The sequence below is a fragment of the Hypanus sabinus genome, chromosome 11 (genome assembly GCF_030144855.1).
Source record: "Hypanus sabinus isolate sHypSab1 chromosome 11, sHypSab1.hap1, whole genome shotgun sequence".
Classification (NCBI taxonomy): Eukaryota; Metazoa; Chordata; class Chondrichthyes; order Myliobatiformes; family Dasyatidae; genus Hypanus; species Hypanus sabinus.
Window position 1 is genome coordinate 4279276 of NC_082716.1, and position 18280 is coordinate 4297555.

The following is an 18280-nucleotide window of genomic DNA, read 5'->3' on the forward strand; positions in this document are numbered from 1 at the left end:
GAGGGTCACACTGTGGGTGGGGTGGTACTGGGGTAAGATGGTACTCACACTGTAGGCAGGGATGGGTTATTGCTGAGCCATTATAATTTCAGATATATATTTTGTTGTTTCTTTTAAAAGGGCACTATTGGCCTGCCTGGACTACCTGGACTGAGGGGGACACTGGGCCCCCAGGTAGGTTACATCCATCCACCTGAATGAATCTGCCACATCAAAACTCAGTGGTGTTTGTGGGACGAGCGAGCTATTTGGCTTGGAAACAGGGCTTTTGGCCCAACTCATCCATCCGTGCTGACCAAGAAGCCAGTCCCCTTTAAAGATTTAAAGATTATCTTTGCCACATGTACATTGAACAATCAAAACATACAGTGAAATGCATCATTTGTGTCAACAGCCAGAACGGTCTGAGAATGTGGTGGGCAGCTTCCCACAAGTGTCACCGTGCCAACACAGCATGCCCACAAATTATTAACCCTGGAGGAAACTGGAGACCCAGAGGAAACCCACGCAGTCACAGGGAGAACGTACAAACTCCGTACAGACTGCAGTAGGAATGGAACCCCTATTGCTGGCGCTGTGTAGCATTGTGCTAACTGCTACAAGGCTACAATACTATCTGAATTTAGTCCATATCCCTCTTGCTCATTCGTTATGTGCTGTGTTGTATGGCATCATCATTATGTGCCATGTTGTATGACATCATCATTATGTGCCGTATTGTATGCGATTATCATTATGTGTCTTTCCACGACCATGATTGTTCTTGGCAAATATTTCTACAGGAGTGGTTTGCCATTGACTTCTTCTGGGCAGTGTCTTTACAAGACGGGTAACTCCAGTCACTATCAATACTCTTCAGAGATTGTCTGGCTGGCTTCAGTGGTCACATAACCAGGCCTTGTGGTGTGCCTCAGGGATCTCTTCTGGTACCCCTACTCTTAGTGATTTTTATAAATGACCTGGATGAAGAAGTGAAGTGGGTTAGCAAGTTTGCTGATGACACAAAGGTTGGGGTTGTTGTGGATAGTGTGGAGGGCTGTCAGAGGTTACAGGGGGACATTGATAGGATGCAAAACTGGGCTGAGAAGTGGCAGATGGAGTTCAACCCAGATAAGTGTGAAGTGGTTCATTTTGGTGGGTCAAATATGATGGCAGAATATAGCATTAATGATAAGACTCTTGGCACTTTGGAGGATCAGAGGAATCTTGGGGTCCGAGTCCATAAGATGCTCAAAGATTCTGTACAGGTTGACTCTGTGGTTAAGAGAACGTACAGTGTATTGGTCTTCATCAATCATGGAATTGAATTTAGGAGCCGAGAGGTAATGTTGCAGCTGTATAGGACCCTGGTCAGACCCCACTTGGAGTACTGTGCTCAGTTCTGGTTGCTTCACTACAGGAAGGATGTGGAAACCATGGAAAGGATACAGAGGAGATTTACAAGGATGTTGTCTGGATTGGGGAGCATGCCTTATGAGAATAGGTTGCGTGAACTCGGCCTTTTCTCCTTGGAGCGACGGAGGATGAGAGGTGACTTGATAGAGGTGTATAAGATGATGAGAGGCATTGATCGTGTGGATAGTCAGAGGCTTTTTCCCAGGACTGAAATGGTTGCCACAAGAGGGCACAGTTTTAAGGTGCTGGGGAGTAGGTACAGAGGAGATGTCAGGGGTAAGTTTTTTACTCAGAGAGTGGTGAGTGTGTGGAATAGGCTGCTGGCAACGGTGGATACAATAAGGTCTTTTAAGAAACTCCTGGACAGGTATATGGAGCTCAGAAAAATAGAGGTCTATGGGTAACCCGAGGTAATTTCTAAGGTAAGGACATGTTTGGCACAGCTTTGTGGGCTGAAGGGCCTGTATTGTGCTGTTGGTTTTCTATGTTTCTATGTTACTCGAAGGGCGGAAGAGCCTATTCTGCACTGTATTTCAATAAATAAATAATTTTTTAAAAAGTTGCTGTCTGACCTACTGAGTTCCTCCAGCATTTTGTGTGTTTCAGTGAAGCTTAATTCTGTTTTTATTTCATATCTGCAGGGTATTATTTGGAAATGTTTTTTAATTATGCTTTGACGCAGTGTTTGCTGTTTGTCCTAGGGTAAACCGGGTGATGCTGGACCACTTGGTTTGCAAGGACTTCCAGGACCAGAGGTAACTGGATAAATTTGTTTAGATTAATAATTGCTGTTTGTAAGTCCGGGTTCATCTCTACGCCTTTATTACGATAACACGTCACTGCAGGACTTTCCCGTCGGCAAGTTGCTTCTGCAGCTGGGCTTATTGCATACCGTTGCTGTGTTGTTGCCTGGACAGGGATACTGTTAGATGGTGCACAGTGTGCGGGGTTGTCTTGGCCGTTTCTGTTGTGATCACAAGACCCTGTTGGACATTGGTGATGTAGAATACTGTCAGAATGGTTCACTGGTACATTGGCATGACGGACAGTGGGGAAGCTACATTGCTTCGGCTGTGCTGAGGTCAAGAAGAAGGCTCCTTTTTCACCTGTTACAGCTGGGCAGGAGGTGAGCCGCTAAGGGGGGGAGGCCGGGCACGCTGGAAATTGTCTCGAGTTAGGGACTGACCCCTTCCATTGGGGCTGCTGCCCAGTGTTCACGCAGCGGAAGGACAACCTTGACCAGGACAACTTACCATTAATTCTCAGTCATGCCACTCAGGGACTTGGGCTATATAAAGATCCTTTAGTTCTTTGTGACTATGTTTTTCTGAAATTTTAACCATATTTGTTTACAGTTGTGCTGGTGAAGCACAGTGACGATTTGCAGGTAGCAAACAAAACAAAAACTATAAATCACTGTATTAAACACACTTTTTCTCGGATACGCTCACTGCGATCAGTAGCCTGTAATTTCTTTTTCGGAGTTGAGCTTTTGATCTGCCTGTAGGACCTGGCATTTGTGCGGTGTGAACTGCAGTCCTGAGGGTGCAGGTCAGTTGCAGCGTGGTGGGTACAGGCCGAATCGAGGCTGAGGGCCCAGGCCTGAGATTTGGGAATGAACCAATGTTTGACCATTACTGGAGTGGAGCTGCAGGCAATTCAATGAGGCAGAACTGAGGCAAGGTGACCAGAGGCAAGACAGAGTCAAGGGGCCAGGACCTGGGTCTAAGAGTGAGGAACAGCCCAAGGTTTGTGAGTTTAAGTGCTGGGCCGGATCAAGAAGGTCAGGGTGTCGGGGCCAGAGGTGAGGGACCGGCCAGTATTCAGCTTGCTGCTCCGCGAGGTTTACTCTTCACTGCACTGAACTGAGGCTGTGGCCTGGATCAGCTGTGACTGGCTTCGGGGCTGTGGACTCACTTTTATGAGTTTCAGGTCTGAATGTTATTTGTCTGTTTTTAATGCTCGCACTATTTTCTACATATTAGGTGCTTGGCAGTCTTTTTTTAATGGGTTCTATTAGGTTTCTTTGTTTTGTGGCTGCCTATATGGAGACTAATCTCGAGGTTATAAATAGTATGCATACTTTGATAATAAATGTACTTTCAATAAGCCCCTTCACAATGCACAAAGCACTTAATAAAATACCCCAGTCACTTCCCAGGCATGAAGACAAAGCTGAGGTGTTCATCAGGCTGCGTTTGCAGTATTGTGAGCAGTTATGGGCACGATGTAATGTTGCAGCTCTATAAATTTCTGCTCAGACCCCACTTGAAACATTGTGTTCAGTTCTGGTCTCCTCACTATAGGAAGGATGTGGAAGCTTTAGAGAGGGTGCGGAGGAGATTTGCCTACCTCCAACAGAGGGCGTTTCATATAAGGATAGGCTGAGTGAGCTAGAGCTTTTTCTTTAGAGTGAAAGAGGATGAGAAGTGACTTGATAGAGGCATACAAGAGGCATCAATAGGGTGAATAGCCAGAGACTTTTTCCCAGGGCTAATATGAGAGGGCATAATTTTAAGGTGATTAGAGAAAAGTATAGAGGGGATATCAGAGGTTTGTTTTTTTACACAGAGAGAGGTGGATGTATTGAATATCCTGCCAGAGGTGATGGTTGAGGCAGAAACATTTAAGTGGTTCTTGGATAGGACACAGATAGAAAAGTAGAGGGTTATATAGGAAGGAGGGGTTGGATTGATCTTGGAGCAGGTTAAAGTGTTAACACAACATCATGGGCTATGCTGTACCGTTCTAAGTTTCTTATCTAAAAAAGGGCATTGGAAAGGGTACAGAGGAGGTTTGTAAGAAAGAGCTAATGAATAAAAGGGCTCGTCTATGTTTGGGAAGCTGTTGATGGCTCTGGGCCTGTACCCACTGGAGTTTAGGGGAATGAGGAGGATTTCACTGAATCAGAATCAGGTGCAATATGTATGTCACGAAATTTGTCGTTTTGCGGCAGCCGTACATTGCAAGGTGTAGTAATAAAATCTATAAATTACAATATGAAGTTTTTGTTGTTGTTCGTCCTTCGGAGTCGAAGACGACCACGACTTCTGTCAGGTGGAGGGTTTGAAACTGTGGGTCCGGAGGTGACTGGTGAGGCCAATCCGGGCCCTGAAAGCTCGCCCACATGTGGGACACATGGGGGTAGGTGCTGCAGTGGAAGTGGAGGTAGCTTGAGCCTTGTGCACGGCGTGTTTCCTCTGAGCCTCTGCGGTGCGTCTGATTTCTGCTGCATACGCTCCTTTAGTGGTCCTGCTCCACCAGGTTGGGCGGGCCAGAGAAAGCGATTCCCAGTTACTGGGATTGATGTTGAGGTCTTTAAGGGACACTTTGAGGCAGTCTTTGAAACGTTTCTTCTGCCCTCCAACTGAGTGCTTGCCCTGGCTCAGCTCTCCATACAGCAGCTGTTTTGGTAGTCGACTGTCAGACATCCTGACGACATGGCCAGCCCATCTGGCTTGGGCTTTCTGTAGGAGGGTGTAGACGCTGTGGGTGCTAGCCCACTCCAGGACCTCCATGTCTGGGACTTTGTCCTGCCATCGTACGTGGAGAAGTCTGCAGAGGCAGCTCAAGTGGAAGTGGTTGAGCTGTTTAGCGTGTCTGCTGTAGACAGTCCAGGTCTCGCTGGCATAGAGGAGGGTGGTGAGAACCACTGCTCGGTAGACCTTCAGCTTGGTGGTAAGGCTGAGTCCTCTCCGCTCCCATACATTCTCACGGAGTCTCCCAAAGGCAGCACTGGCTTTGGCAATTCTGTTGCTGATCTCTGCATCTATGTTCACCGCTCGTGATAGAGTACTGCCCAGATAAGTAAAGCTGTCGACTGCCAGTAGCTTCTGCCCCTTTACTGTGATGTGTGGTTCCTGGTAGGGCTTTCCGGGTGTGGGCTGGTACATAACTTCGGTCTTTTTGGTGCTGACTGTAAGTCCAAAGTTGTCACAGGCTCGTGAGAAGCAGTCCATTTCTCGCTGCATCTTCTGCTCTGTGCTGGCGTTGAGGGCGCAATCATCAGTGAATAAGGGGTCTCTGACGACGGTGTCCTTTACCTTTGTAACAGCCTGTAGACGCTGGAGGTTGAATAGCCCACCGCCAGTCCTGTATTTGACGTGTATACCATCCTGACAATCGCAGAAGGCATCAGTCAGCATAGCAGAGAAGACCATGCTAAAGAGTGTAGGGGTGAGAACGCATCCTTGCTTCACACTGTTCGTCACTGGGAAGGCTTCTGACTCGTCACCATCATCCAAAACTTTCACCATCATGCCATCGTGGAACTACCGAACAATCGTGATGAACCTGCTAGGGCAGCCAAACTTCTCCATTATCTTCCATAAGCCATCTCTGCTGACCGTATCAAATGCCTTGGTCAGATCGACAAAGGTCATAAAGACGTCGCTGTGCTGCTCTTGACATTTTTCCTGGAGTTGGCGTGCAGCAAATATCATGTCGACAGTTCCATGCTCTGCACAGAAGCCAAACTGGCTTTCTGGGAGACCTTGCTCAAGGTGTTGGAGAAGGCCATTAAGCAGGACGCGAGCCAAGATCTTCCTGGTTATGGACAGGAGGGTGATGCCTCGGTGATTGTCACAAGACTGGTGGTCGTGTTTCCTCTCGTAGATGTGGACTATGCTGGAATCTTTCAACTGTTGCGGGACCTTTCCTTCATTCCACATAGACTGGAAGAGCTCAGACAGCTTCTGCATCATGAATGGGCCTCCTGCTTTGTAGACTTCAGCAGGGATTGCATCTGATCCTGGTGCTTTGCTACAAGAAAGTTGCCTGATGGCTTTTCTGACTTCTTCTTCTGTGGGGTTGTCAAGGTCCAGGTTGATCTCCACCTGAGGTAAGCGAGCAATGGCCTCATCATTGATTTTGGCAGGGCGGTTGAGGACCTGGTTGAAGTGTTCAGCCCATCTCTCCAAAATCTGCTTTTTCTCTGTCAGCAGCCGAGTCCCATCTGCACTGAGGAGGGGGGAGTAGCCAGAGGACTGAGGTCCATACATAGCCTTCAGAGCGTCGTAGAAATGCTTGGTGTCGTGACTGTCTGCGTAGCCCTGGATCTCATCGGCCTTATTGCTGAACCAGACATCCTGCATCTCACAGAGTTTCTTCTGCACTTTCCGTCTTGCACTGGTGAAGGCATCTGTCTTTGCTTGTGATGTGGGATCGTTCTGGTGCGCTCTGAACAGTTGGTGTTTCTCTGACAACAGTGCCTGTATCTCCTTGTCGTTCTCATCGAACCAGTCTTGATGTCTACGTATTGCTGGTCCGAGGTGTTCGAGAGCGGTAGAGTAGACAGCATCTCTGAAAGCCGTCCACTGCTCTTCAATGCTGGTGTGGTCATCCTGGGGTGTGTCAAGCAGCCTGCTATCTAGGTCTTCATGAAATTCTCCTGCAACTACGCTGCTCTTCAGCTTGAAGACATTGAGCCGCTTTGCAGTCTTCTGACCTTGGGGTCTTCTCACAGGCAGGATGCAAAGTTTAAACTTGGACACTTTGAGTCGATGATCCGTCCAGCAGTCGGCACCACACATGGCCTTTGTACCTCTCACGTCTTGCCAGTCCCTCTTTCTGGTGATGACAAAGTCGATCAGATGCCAGTGCCTAGAGCGTGGATGCATCCAAGATGTCTTGTTATGGGTAGGGAGGCGGAATAGTGTGTTGGTGATGACAAGGTCATGCGTAGCGCATGTCTTGAGGAGCAGCAGCCCATTGCTGTTACACTTGTCAATACCATGTCTTCCAAGAATCCATTCCCAGGTCTGGAAATCTGTCCCCACTCTGGCATTAAAGTCCCCGAGGACAATAAGCTTCTCTGACTGTGGGACTGCTGCTATGAGGGCGTCAAGTTCTTCATAGAACTTACCTTTGATGTCATCTGGGTTGGTCATTGTTGGGGCATATGCGCTGATCAGCGTTGCACTCCTCTTATTGCCAAGTGGGAGCCGAAGCATCATCAGGCTTCTGGAAGCCTGATGATGCCCTCTGGAAGTTTGGCAAGTTTACGAGCGAGGTGGGATCGGATGGCAAATCCAACAACAGCCTCTCGTCGATCAGTGCTGCAGCGACCACTCCAGAAGAAGGTGTACCCACCACCACGTTCTGTAAGCTGGCCCTTGTCTGCTAGGCGTGTTTCGCTGAGTGCTGCAATGTCCACGTTATAGTGGGCTAGTTCTTTGGCAACCAGTGCTGTTTTTCTTTCTGGTCTGACAGCCTTGGTGATGTCAAGCAGAGTTCGCACATTCCACGTGCCAAGGTGCAGCACCTTCACTTTCGTCTTCTTTGTAGTTCGACCGCTGAGTGGGATCCCCGCCAGCCGTGGTGTGCTGGCCAGGGTAAGATGAAGCAGGCTGTGTTTGAGGCACCTTTTCTAGCCTGTTCCTCCATGGAGGTGAGCAGAGCGATTCCTAAAGAGGACTGCTCAGACACCCAGGGGGCTGCCGAGCTCCACTGCTGCCTCATTCCAGCGGAGAATGACCCAGTGCCCTGGGCCGCCTGTGTGCAGGTTTGTGACTACAGCTTCAAGTGTATCCACACCTGCTGCTTCGCCACTCACCCATCGCCACAGGACTTGAAGTTTTTTAGCGGAATGGGTTTGGAGTCGTGACTTACGCTTAACTTGGATTAAAGGGAGGGAGAGTTGCACAAATCGTCAGCCTCGCTCTCTCGTCCCGACCTATCTGTATCCAGTTGCAAGACGGAGTCGAGACAGCTGGAGATAAGTCAGGATGCAGTGGGTGGCCAGCAGTGTCCTACATGTCTCACTGTGCCCTGATTGCTCTCCACAACGCTCTGCTGGGTCCGCCTTTCTACTCGTTGGACCGCCAAGTGGTGGTCTCCTCCACGAAGTCCACCGAATTCAGTCTTCACGTGCGTAGGTAGACAAGCCCTAACTCATCGAGGGTTTGAGGCCCATCGGCTACCCTCACCAGGTTTTGCCGGCCAGTCGAAGCCATTGCCCGGGGTGTGGCCGCTGTTGCATACAAACAGCTACAAGGACCCACTGAGTGTCAGGTGAGGACCAATGCGGACGAATTACTCAGAAGAATACGACGTGTTCCCCGTCAGAGGTATGACACCCCATACACAATATGAAGTATATACTGTACAAAAGAGAAAGTAAAATTAAATAAGTAGAACAAAAACAGAGTAAAAAGATAGTGCAGTGTTCATGGGTTCATTGTCCATTCTAAAATCTGATGGTGGAGGGGAAGAAGCTGTTCCTGAAATGTTGAGTGTGTGTCTTCAGGCTTCTGTATTTCTCCTTGATGGTAGCAATGAGAAGAGGGCATGTCCTGGTGATGGGGGTTGTTCATGACAGATACCCCTTTATTGAGGTAGCACCTATTGAAGGCATCCTCTATTCTGGGGAGGCTCGTGCCTATGGTGGAGCTGGACGAATTTACAAGCTTCTGCAGCTTTTCCTGATCCTGTGCAGTGGCCCCTCCATACCAGACGGTGATGTAACCAGTTAAATGTTCTCCACGGTACATCTATGGAAATTTATGAGCATCTTTAGTGATTTACCAAGTCTCCTCAAACTCCTAATGAAATATAACCCCTGTCATGCTTTCTTTGTAATTGCATCAATATGTTGGGCCCAGAATAAATCCTCAGAGACGTTGACACACAGGAATTTAAAACTGCTCTCTCTTTCCACTTCTGATCCCTCGATGATAACTAGTGTGTGTTCCCTCAACTTCCCCCTCTTGAAGTCCACAATCAATTCTCTGGTCTTACTGACAATGAATGCAAGGTTGTTGTTGCAATACCACTGATCTACCTCTCTCCTGTATGTCTCCTCATCACCATCTGAGGTTCTGCTTGTTGTATCATCAGCAAACTTATAGATGCTGTTTTAGCTATGCCTAGCCACATAACATGGATGCAGAGAGAGTAGAACAGAGCGATAAGCACACATCCCTGAGGTGCGCTAGTGTTGATTGTCAGCAAGGTGGAGATGTTTTTTCCAATCTGTACAGACTGTGGTCTCCTGGTGAAGAAGCTGAGGATTCAGTTACAGAGCTTTTTGATTAGAACTGAGAGTAAGATGATATTGAATTATACTGAGCTGTGGTCAACCTACCTAATATTGAAAGGCCTAGGTAGATTGTGTTGGCGTGTGGCCTAGTGGGCAAGGCATCAGACTAGTAGCCTGAAGGTCACTGGTTCGAGCCTCAGCTGAGGCAGCATGTTTGTGTCCTTGAGCAAGGCACTTAACAACACATTGCTCTGCGACGTCACCAGTGCCAAGCTGCATGGGTCCCAGTGCCATGATCAGCCATGATCTCAGAATGGCAGTGCAGCCTCAAAGGGCTGAATGGTCTACTTCTGCACCTATTGTCTATTGTCTATAGTGCCCTTCCTTTGGACAACACCGGCGGCATGGAGAGGGGAAGGCCTGCAGCTTGGGCAACTACCGGTCTCCCATACAACCCTGCCCAGGCCTGTGCCCTGGAAACTCCAGGCGCAGATCCATGGTCTCTCGAGACCGACGGATGCCAACACCACAACCAAGATAGATTGGAATCTAGGACCAGAGAGCACAGCCTCAGAATAGATGAAAATCCATTTAGAACAGAGAAGAGGAGGATTTTTTTTAGCCAGGGGAGGGAATCTGTGGAATTCATTGCCACAGGTGCTATGGAAGCCAAGTCACTGGGTATATTTAAAGCAGAGGTTGATAGGTTTTTGATTAGTAAGGTTACAGGGAGAAGGCAGGAGAATGGGGTTGGAGAAGGAAAATAAATCTGCCATGATTAAAGACTGGAGAAAACTCAATTGGCCAAATGGCCTAATTCCGCTTCTATGTCTTATGACCTTACTTTGAGAACTGCTGACAAATGTTCACCATCTGCCACCCTGTGGCTGTTAGCAACCTCTGTGTGTAAAGTGACACAATGGGTAGAGTCGCAGCTCCAGAGACTTGGGTTCTGTTTGAAAGGAGGTTGTAAAGAGTATGTGGTTGAGGAGTGGAATCTGGGGAGAGCTGATGGGAATAAATGGGATTGTGTTGGTTGCCGTGGTTAGGCTGGGAGGTCTACATGCTTGTTATTATCTCCCAAATTAATGGAGGACAATCAAGTCAAGTCAAGTTGCTTTTTATTGTTGCTTCGACCATAACTGCTGGTACATTAGATAGTAAAAAATGAGACAGTTTTTCAGGACCATGGTGCTACATGAACAATACAAAAACGACACTGAACTATGTAAACCAACACAAAAACTACGCTAGACTACAGACCTACCCAGGACTGCATAAAGTACACAGAACAGTGCAGGTGTTACAATCAATAATAAACAAGACAATAGGCACAGCAGAGGTCAGTAGGTTGGTAGTCCGATGGCTTGGGGGGGGGGGGGGGGGGGGAATCTGTTACATAAATAATCAGCTGAATGGCAGCATCCGGGATTCCCACAAAGTATTTTGTTGCCACAGATGTAGTCAATTTAATGTCCATTTGAGAGCAGAATGGATGGGAGAGCTGGTCAGCTAGGACTTGCTTTCTTCCTGCCATGGACTCCTGCCCGCTCGCCTCACTTCCACTTCCACACACACCGCCTACGACGTCCCCAACTCCAGCTACCGGCACCAAGCGACTCTAAGGACTACAGACCCTCACAAGTGACCAAATTTCCCAAAATGTGGTCTAGGCATAGAATGGTAGTCATTGGGTGTATTTAAGGCAGAGATAGATAGGTTCTTGAGTAGCCAGGGCATCAAAGGGTATGGGGAGAAGACAGGTGAGTGGAGATGACTGGATCAGCCCATGATTGAATGGTGGAACAGACACGATGGGCTGAATGGCCTACTTCTTCTCCTATGCCTTTTGCCTTATGGTAGGCATTACTTCTCATAGTACAGCAGTGACTGAGTTCTCTGCTTGCTTTGCACTTATGATTGTGAGGCTAAACACAGCTCTAATGACATATTTAAATTTGCTGATGACACCATTGCTGTTGGACAAATCAATGGTGGTGACAAATCAGCAAATAGAAGGGAGATTGAAGATCTGACTGAGTAGTGCCACAACAACAACCTCTCACTCTACGTCAGTAAGACCATGGACCAAGGAATTCAGTAGGAGGAAACTGAAGTTCATGATCCAATCCTCACTGGAGGAGCAGAGGACGAGAGGGTCAGCAACTTTAATTTCCTTGGTACTATTATCTCAGAGTACCTGTCCTGAGCCTGGTGCATAAGTCCGTGCTGTCTTCTCACTGCTGACATCAGGAAGAAGGTACAGGGGCCTCAGGACCCACACCACCAGATTCAAGAACAGTTATTGCCCCTCTATTATAGGAAATTATAGGCCAGTTAGCCACACCTCAGAGGTCGAGAGAATGTTGGAGTCTGTTATCAAGGATGAGGTTTTGATGTACTTGGAATCTAATGATCAAATAAGTCAAAGTCAGCATGGCTTCGATAAAGGGAAATCTGTTAGAGTTCTTTGAGGAAGTAACAAGCAGAGTGGACAAAGGAGAGGCAGTGGGTGTCATTTACTTGGATTTTCTGAAGGCCTTTGATAAGGTGCCACACATGAGGCTGCTTAACAAGATTAAAATTCTATGGCATTACAGGAAAGATACCGGCATCAATAGCAGAGTGGCAGACAGGCAGACTGGGAATAAAGGGGGCCTTTTCTGGTTGGCTGCCAGTGACTAGTGGAGTCAGTATTGGGACCACTACTTTTCACATTGTTTGTCAATGATTTAGATAATGGAATTGATGTCTTTGTGGAAAAGTTTGTGAATGATACAAAGATAGGTGGAGGGGTAAGTAGTGCTGAGGAAGCAATGCGATTACAGCAGGACAGACAAATTGGAAGAATGGGCAAAAATGTGGCAGATGGAATACAGTGTTACGAAATGTATGATAATGCATTTTGGTAAAAGGAACAACAATGCAGACGATTAACTAAATGGAGAGAAGATTCAAACATCAGAGGTGCAGAGGGACTTAGAAGTTCTCAAGCAAGACTCCCAGAAGGTTAATCTTACAGGTTGAGTCTGCGGTAAAGAAGGCAAGTGCAAAGTTGGCATTTATTTCAAGGGGAATAGAATGTAAAAGCAAGGAGATCATGCTGAGCCTTTATAAGTCATTAGTCAGGCTGCATGTGGAGTATTGTCAACAGTTTTGGGCCCCATGTCTCAGCAAGAATGTACTGTCATTAGAGAGAGAGAATCCAGAGGAGGTTCATGAGGATGACTCCAGGAATGAAGGGGTCAACATATGAGGAGCATTGTACTCACTGGAATTTAGAAGAATGCATGGGGATCTCATTGAAATCTATGGACTGTTGAAAGGACTGAACAGGGTGGATGTGGAGAGGATGTTTCCCTTGCTGGGGTGTACCTAGAACTAGAGGAAAAAACCTTAAAACTGAGAGGCGACCTTTTAGAACAGAGGTAAGAAGGAGTTTTTCAAGCCAAGTAGTGAATCTGTGGAATGCTCTGCCACAGACTGTGGCAGAGGCCAAATCCATGTGTTAACTTAAGGCAGAATTTGATAGTTTCTTGATTGGTCAAGACATCAAAGGATATCAAAGGATATGGCAAGAAGGCAGGTGTGGGAAGGAGTGGGATCCAGGATCAGCCATGATAGAATGGTGAAGCAAACTCAATGGGCTCAACGGCCTAATTCTACTCATATGTCTTATAGTCAAATGCCTGATCAAGTTCACATAGCCCTCGCTAATACGCCCATGAAGGACTATAGGGAGCTAGCTAAAATGGCTGACACTCAGCTAGGCAGTACTGCGTCATTCCTCTTCTTTTCTTTATCTCAATAAGCCTGGTCAGCAAGGCCCTCAACATAAGGATGCCCATGGCTCGGCTATAAAACAGAAAATGCCAGACCTCTGTATATACCGCACTCACTTTGGCATGAATGCGAGGAAATGCTGACTACCCTGAAGCTTTGACATCAGAGATCTGTGAACGCAGTGGGTTTCAGCTGCCAGGGTTGTCTACTATTCATTACGGACACCCTTCTAGGGTGACGTTTCCTATGTGGCGCAGGTGTTCAAGTGAGTGTACTATTGGCATCGCCTATTGATGAGAAGGCAAAGAGTGATAAACCCTCACGGGAGGCTGTCAACAGGAGCAGGATCCAGACTTACAGGACACGACAGGGGACGTTCTGCTTCAGTGGGCGACGTTACACATGGGACTTTGTCCTGACTGAAGTGGCTAGACCTCTGCTCGGTGCAGATTCCCTGCATGCCCAAAGATTATTAGTCAATCTTAAGAATTGCTGGCTTGTGGATGTCAAAGATTTTTGGTCATAATCCTGCTCCCCTAGTAACTTTCCCACAATGACTCTGTCAAGCACATGCCTCACTCACTGCACGTGAGCTTACTTGACTGCTCAACAAATTCCAAAACCTCACCAAGTCCACATTCTCCACTACAGTCATAATACATGGGGTTAAGCATCACATTTCTACAACTGGCCTGCCAGTCCATGCCTGCACATGTTGACTGGACCCAGAAAAGCTGGCAACTATGAAGGCCGTGTATGTCAGTTGAATAGCCCCTGGGCTTCGCCCCTCCATTTGGTCCTTGAGTCTGATGATGATTACAGCCCAAGTTTCAACTACCAACTCCAAAGCAAGGTCACCACCCCCGATAGTCACCCATTCCCATGTATCCAAGACTTTTCACTTGTTTCCCCAGGAAGTTGATTTTTTCTTAATTTGATCTATTTAGGGGCTACTAGCAGGTATCTGTGTGCTTGGAAGACATTCCCAAAATGGCTGTGACAACCCTGTTTAGTCTCTTTGAGTTTCTGCGCATGCTACTCGGGCTGAAAAATGCAGCACAGAATGTGGGCTCTATATCAAAAGATTTGGATTTTTTTTTGTTTACCTAGATGACATGCTTGTCACCAGTGTGTCCAAGTCTGAACACGTATCTCATCTCCACACACTTTTCCAGCACTTATGCCAACAGGGGTTGATTATTAACCCTGCTAAATACCAGTCTGGGCTGTCAAGCATTGATTTTGTTGGTCATTGAATATCCCCAGAAGGTACGAAACCCCTTCCATCAAAGTTATCCACTGGCCCGCACTACTAAAATCTACCTGAGTTTTTAGTTATGATGAATTTCTTTCTTCCCTTCATTCCACGAGCTGCTGAACTTATGCTTCCCCTGTAAAATGCCCCTAATCATGTGTTGACTGGTCAGCATACATGACCAGGGCATTTGATGATACCAAATGAGCTCTTTCTAAAGTGATCCTACTAGTGGACCCGCTCCCTAATGCACCCATAGCCATTACTACTGACACTTCAGACTATACAATGGGTGCAGTGCACGAACAGCTGGTCAGATGTCTGTTGCGGCCTCTCACCTTATTTAGCCAACAGCTCCGCTCCCCCCCCCCACCACCCCAAAGGAAGTACAGCACGTTTGACCGTGAGCTTCTGAGTCTCTGTCTGGCTCTCTGCCATTTTCTTTTTTCTACTAGAGGGTCACCATTTCACAGTGTTTGTTGACCTTGTGTATGTGATGGCCAAAATATCAGATCCTTGGTCTGCATGACAGCAACACCACCTGGCCCACGTATCAGAGTTCACAACCGATATACAACAAATCAAGGGGAAAAATAATGCCATGGCTGATTGCCTCTCATGGCCAGCAGTGAGACCGTGCACATAGGGGTTGACTATGCCGGCACAGCAGCTGACCAAGTTACTAACCCAGGCTTACTGAACAGCACTCACTAGCTTGTGGTTGGCTGGCATTAAGTTCGGGGAAGTTGGGGTTTCTCTCCTGTGTGATGTCTCAACAGGTTGCCCTCGTCCCATAGTGCCCGCAAACTGGAGACAGGCTGTTTACTACTCCATACGTGGCCTGTTGCATCCGGGTTGGAAGGCATCCCAGAAACTGGCTGCACTAATGTTTGCTTGGCATGGCTTTAGTAAGGACCTGCGTGATTGGACTGCAGCCTGGGTGGAGTGCCAGTGGGCAAAACTTAGCTGTCATGTTCAGGCACCATTGGCACCTTTTGAAATCCCTGAGCAACGGTTTGACCACGTCAATGTAGACATTGTTGGTCTTCCCCCCCCCGCGGTTTGACACACCTCCTCACCACAGTGGACCGTACCTCCAGGTGGCCAGAGGTCGTCCCTCCGGCATCGACGATGGCTACAGACATGGCTTGGGCATTCAGCAGTAAATGGGTTGTTCGATTTGGCACCCTATCTGATATTTCTACTGACCGCAGTGGCCATTTCATATCAGACATCTGGGCTGTGATGGCCCATAACCTCAGCGTTAGGCTACATCACACCATGGCATATCACTCGCAGTCCAATGGCCTACGTGAGTGGTTTTCCCTGCTCCTTAAAGGCTGTCTTTAGCATGATTGTCTCACATAGGTACTGCCGGGCTCAGAACAGCTCAAAAAGAGAACTAGCAGTCTCTGCCCCTGAATTGGTATACAGGGCAGCCATTACTGTAAAATCAGGTGATTTTAAACCTGACACCACAACTGCCTGGTTGGCCTCCCAACAGCATTCCACCCCCCTCAGTAAATTCAATTCCTTTGTACCTCTTCCTACCTCCTATCATGGAGTATAGCATCCTTGGGTTCCTGTTGACCTACATTCCACCTCACTTGTTTTCATCCGCCATGATGCACTCCAACATCCCCTTCCTTAACGATGGCCCATTCCATGCTTTGGAAAGGGAAAAAAAGACTTTTATCATAGATAAGAGGGGTAAATGTGAATGTGTTTCAGTAGAATGCTTTAAAATGATACACAAAGACTGGGAGAATTCCACTATCATGTCCCTGGTGTCACAACATGACCATGTGCATCTCAACATATCTATTGATGAGCCAGGGGCCTCTATTGTTCCTCAACCCAAGGGAGATAGGACCCAAGCTGGGCGGCTCATCCCAGCTCTGGTCCTGCTCACGCTGCTGATTTTAGTGCATTCTAGGGGCTTCTGTGTAGAGTAACATAATTGGTGGAAACGTATATAATACACAACCACCAACTTAGAGTTGGGGTTCACTTTAAGACACAGTTCTGATGTGATGATGTAATTACATAAAGGATTGTTACTGCTCTTTATGTTCAGTGTTTGAAATATAATAAATGAGTTGTTATGGTTTTTCTTAAATATAAAACACTTCCCCTGTTTTTATTTGTGAAAACGTACAAGATTTAAGGGGAACCTGAGGAAATCATCCTCGCTCAGAGAGTGTTGCAGGTGTGGAACAAGCTACCAGCACCAGTGTAGGATGTAAGTTCCATTTCAGCGTTTGAGAGAAGTTTGGACAAGTACATGGATGGGAGGAGTATGGAGGGCTATTGTCCAGGTGGGCATCAATGGAACTAGGCAGTATAATACGTAAGCATGGACCAGTTGGGCCGCAAGGCCTCTTTCTGTGCTGTAGTGCTCTATGTCTCTATAGTAGCTTGTTCAACCCCATTCCAAAACATGCTCTCAAATCAATTATAGATCACAATTGAAATACGGAGCCCAGTAGAGATTGTGGTGGGAATGCTAATCACTTTGCAATTCTGAAGGGCAACGACAGCTGTAACCAATCTGACAGGAAGATGGCTGAACTGATTACTAATTACAGACATAAAGCAGGCTTGGACTACACTGTCACGGAACCTCTGAGAACACTTTCTGCTGGGTTTGATAAGGAAATTCCATGGTTAACTCTGGCATCTACCTCGTCATGGCATGGACTGATTATCCCAGATAGCAGATAAACAGTGAGTTCTGATGCTTTTCCACAGCAGTGTAGGTACGACAGCAGATGCTCCAAGGATCTAAATGGATGACAATTTGCTGCTTTCCATGGGAACAGGGATTCAGTTGCCCTGAAAGCAGATTCCTGAATTCAGTGAATGAACCAAAAGTACTGAAAGGTCAAGTCAAGTTTAATGCCTTGTGTAATGAAAAACCTACTTGCAGCAGCATCACGAGCACAGAGCATCAGATAAGCAGTGTTCACAAGAAAAACATAAGTTATATATTTAGTTGGAGTGGAGGGATGTGGCCCTGATGTGTCAGGCAGAGACCACTGCTCTCAGCAGTTTCTGAATTCCCATTATGCAATCAGTCAGAATACAGGCAGTCCCCGAGTTATGAACGTCCGACTTACGGACAACTCGTACTTATTAACCGAGGAAGGAGAACATCGTCCGCCATTTTAAGTTGCTGCCGTTGACACTGTGTTGGGTATTTAACTTTGTATTTGGTTTAAACTTTTCTTAGTAAGATTCACCCTGACCCACCCCCCCACCCCCCCGCCCCCGTTCCAGTCGGCTGGTGGCACCGTGAGATCAGCACCAGGCTCAAGAACAGAGGTTTCTGAGTTCGATTTAGTGACAGACTGCTCCTGTGCTGGGTTGATGTCGATCCAGTGACTCCCATACCATCCGTGCCGGGTTGATGTCGAGCTCGCAACTCTACCTTGTAAAAAAAACACTGCCACCTCCAGTTTAAATTCCCACACGGAATATTGTGGAGGATCAATACCCAAACCCAGCACAGCCCCCCACTTGTCCCATTTAACCGGTGGAGTTTCGGACCCGGGGAATTCAGTGCGGTGGTCCTTAGGACCCAGCAGATCTCAGGAGCTGGCGCAGCTCGGGACCCACCACCCGCAGTGTTTCTGTTCCATTGACGGGAAGTGATCGTAATTGAAGATAAGGGGAAATAATAAAGTGTTTGGAAAGAAGTGAAATGCCATCAGTCATTGGAAAAGCGTTAGGTTACAGTCGGTCAATGATGGGAACAATTTTAAAGGATAGCTGATAAAGTGAGAATAATGGAGCATGTGAAAGGCCCTGCCCTGATGAAAGCTATAATTATTACTAAGCAACGCAGTGGTTTAATTATTGGAATACAT

General features: G+C 47.2%; 1 protein-coding gene across 1 annotated transcript in view; it reads left to right on the forward strand.

Moving 5' to 3' along the window:
- Positions 1-18280, forward strand: part of LOC132401662 (collagen alpha-1(XXIV) chain) — a 511504-nt gene that overhangs the window by 269785 nt on the left and 223439 nt on the right. The window contains exons 18-19 of the mRNA XM_059983704.1: positions 121-174; positions 2097-2150. Coding sequence (XP_059839687.1) covers positions 121-174; positions 2097-2150 — 108 coding nt within the window. The remainder of the gene's footprint in view (positions 1-120; positions 175-2096; positions 2151-18280) is intronic.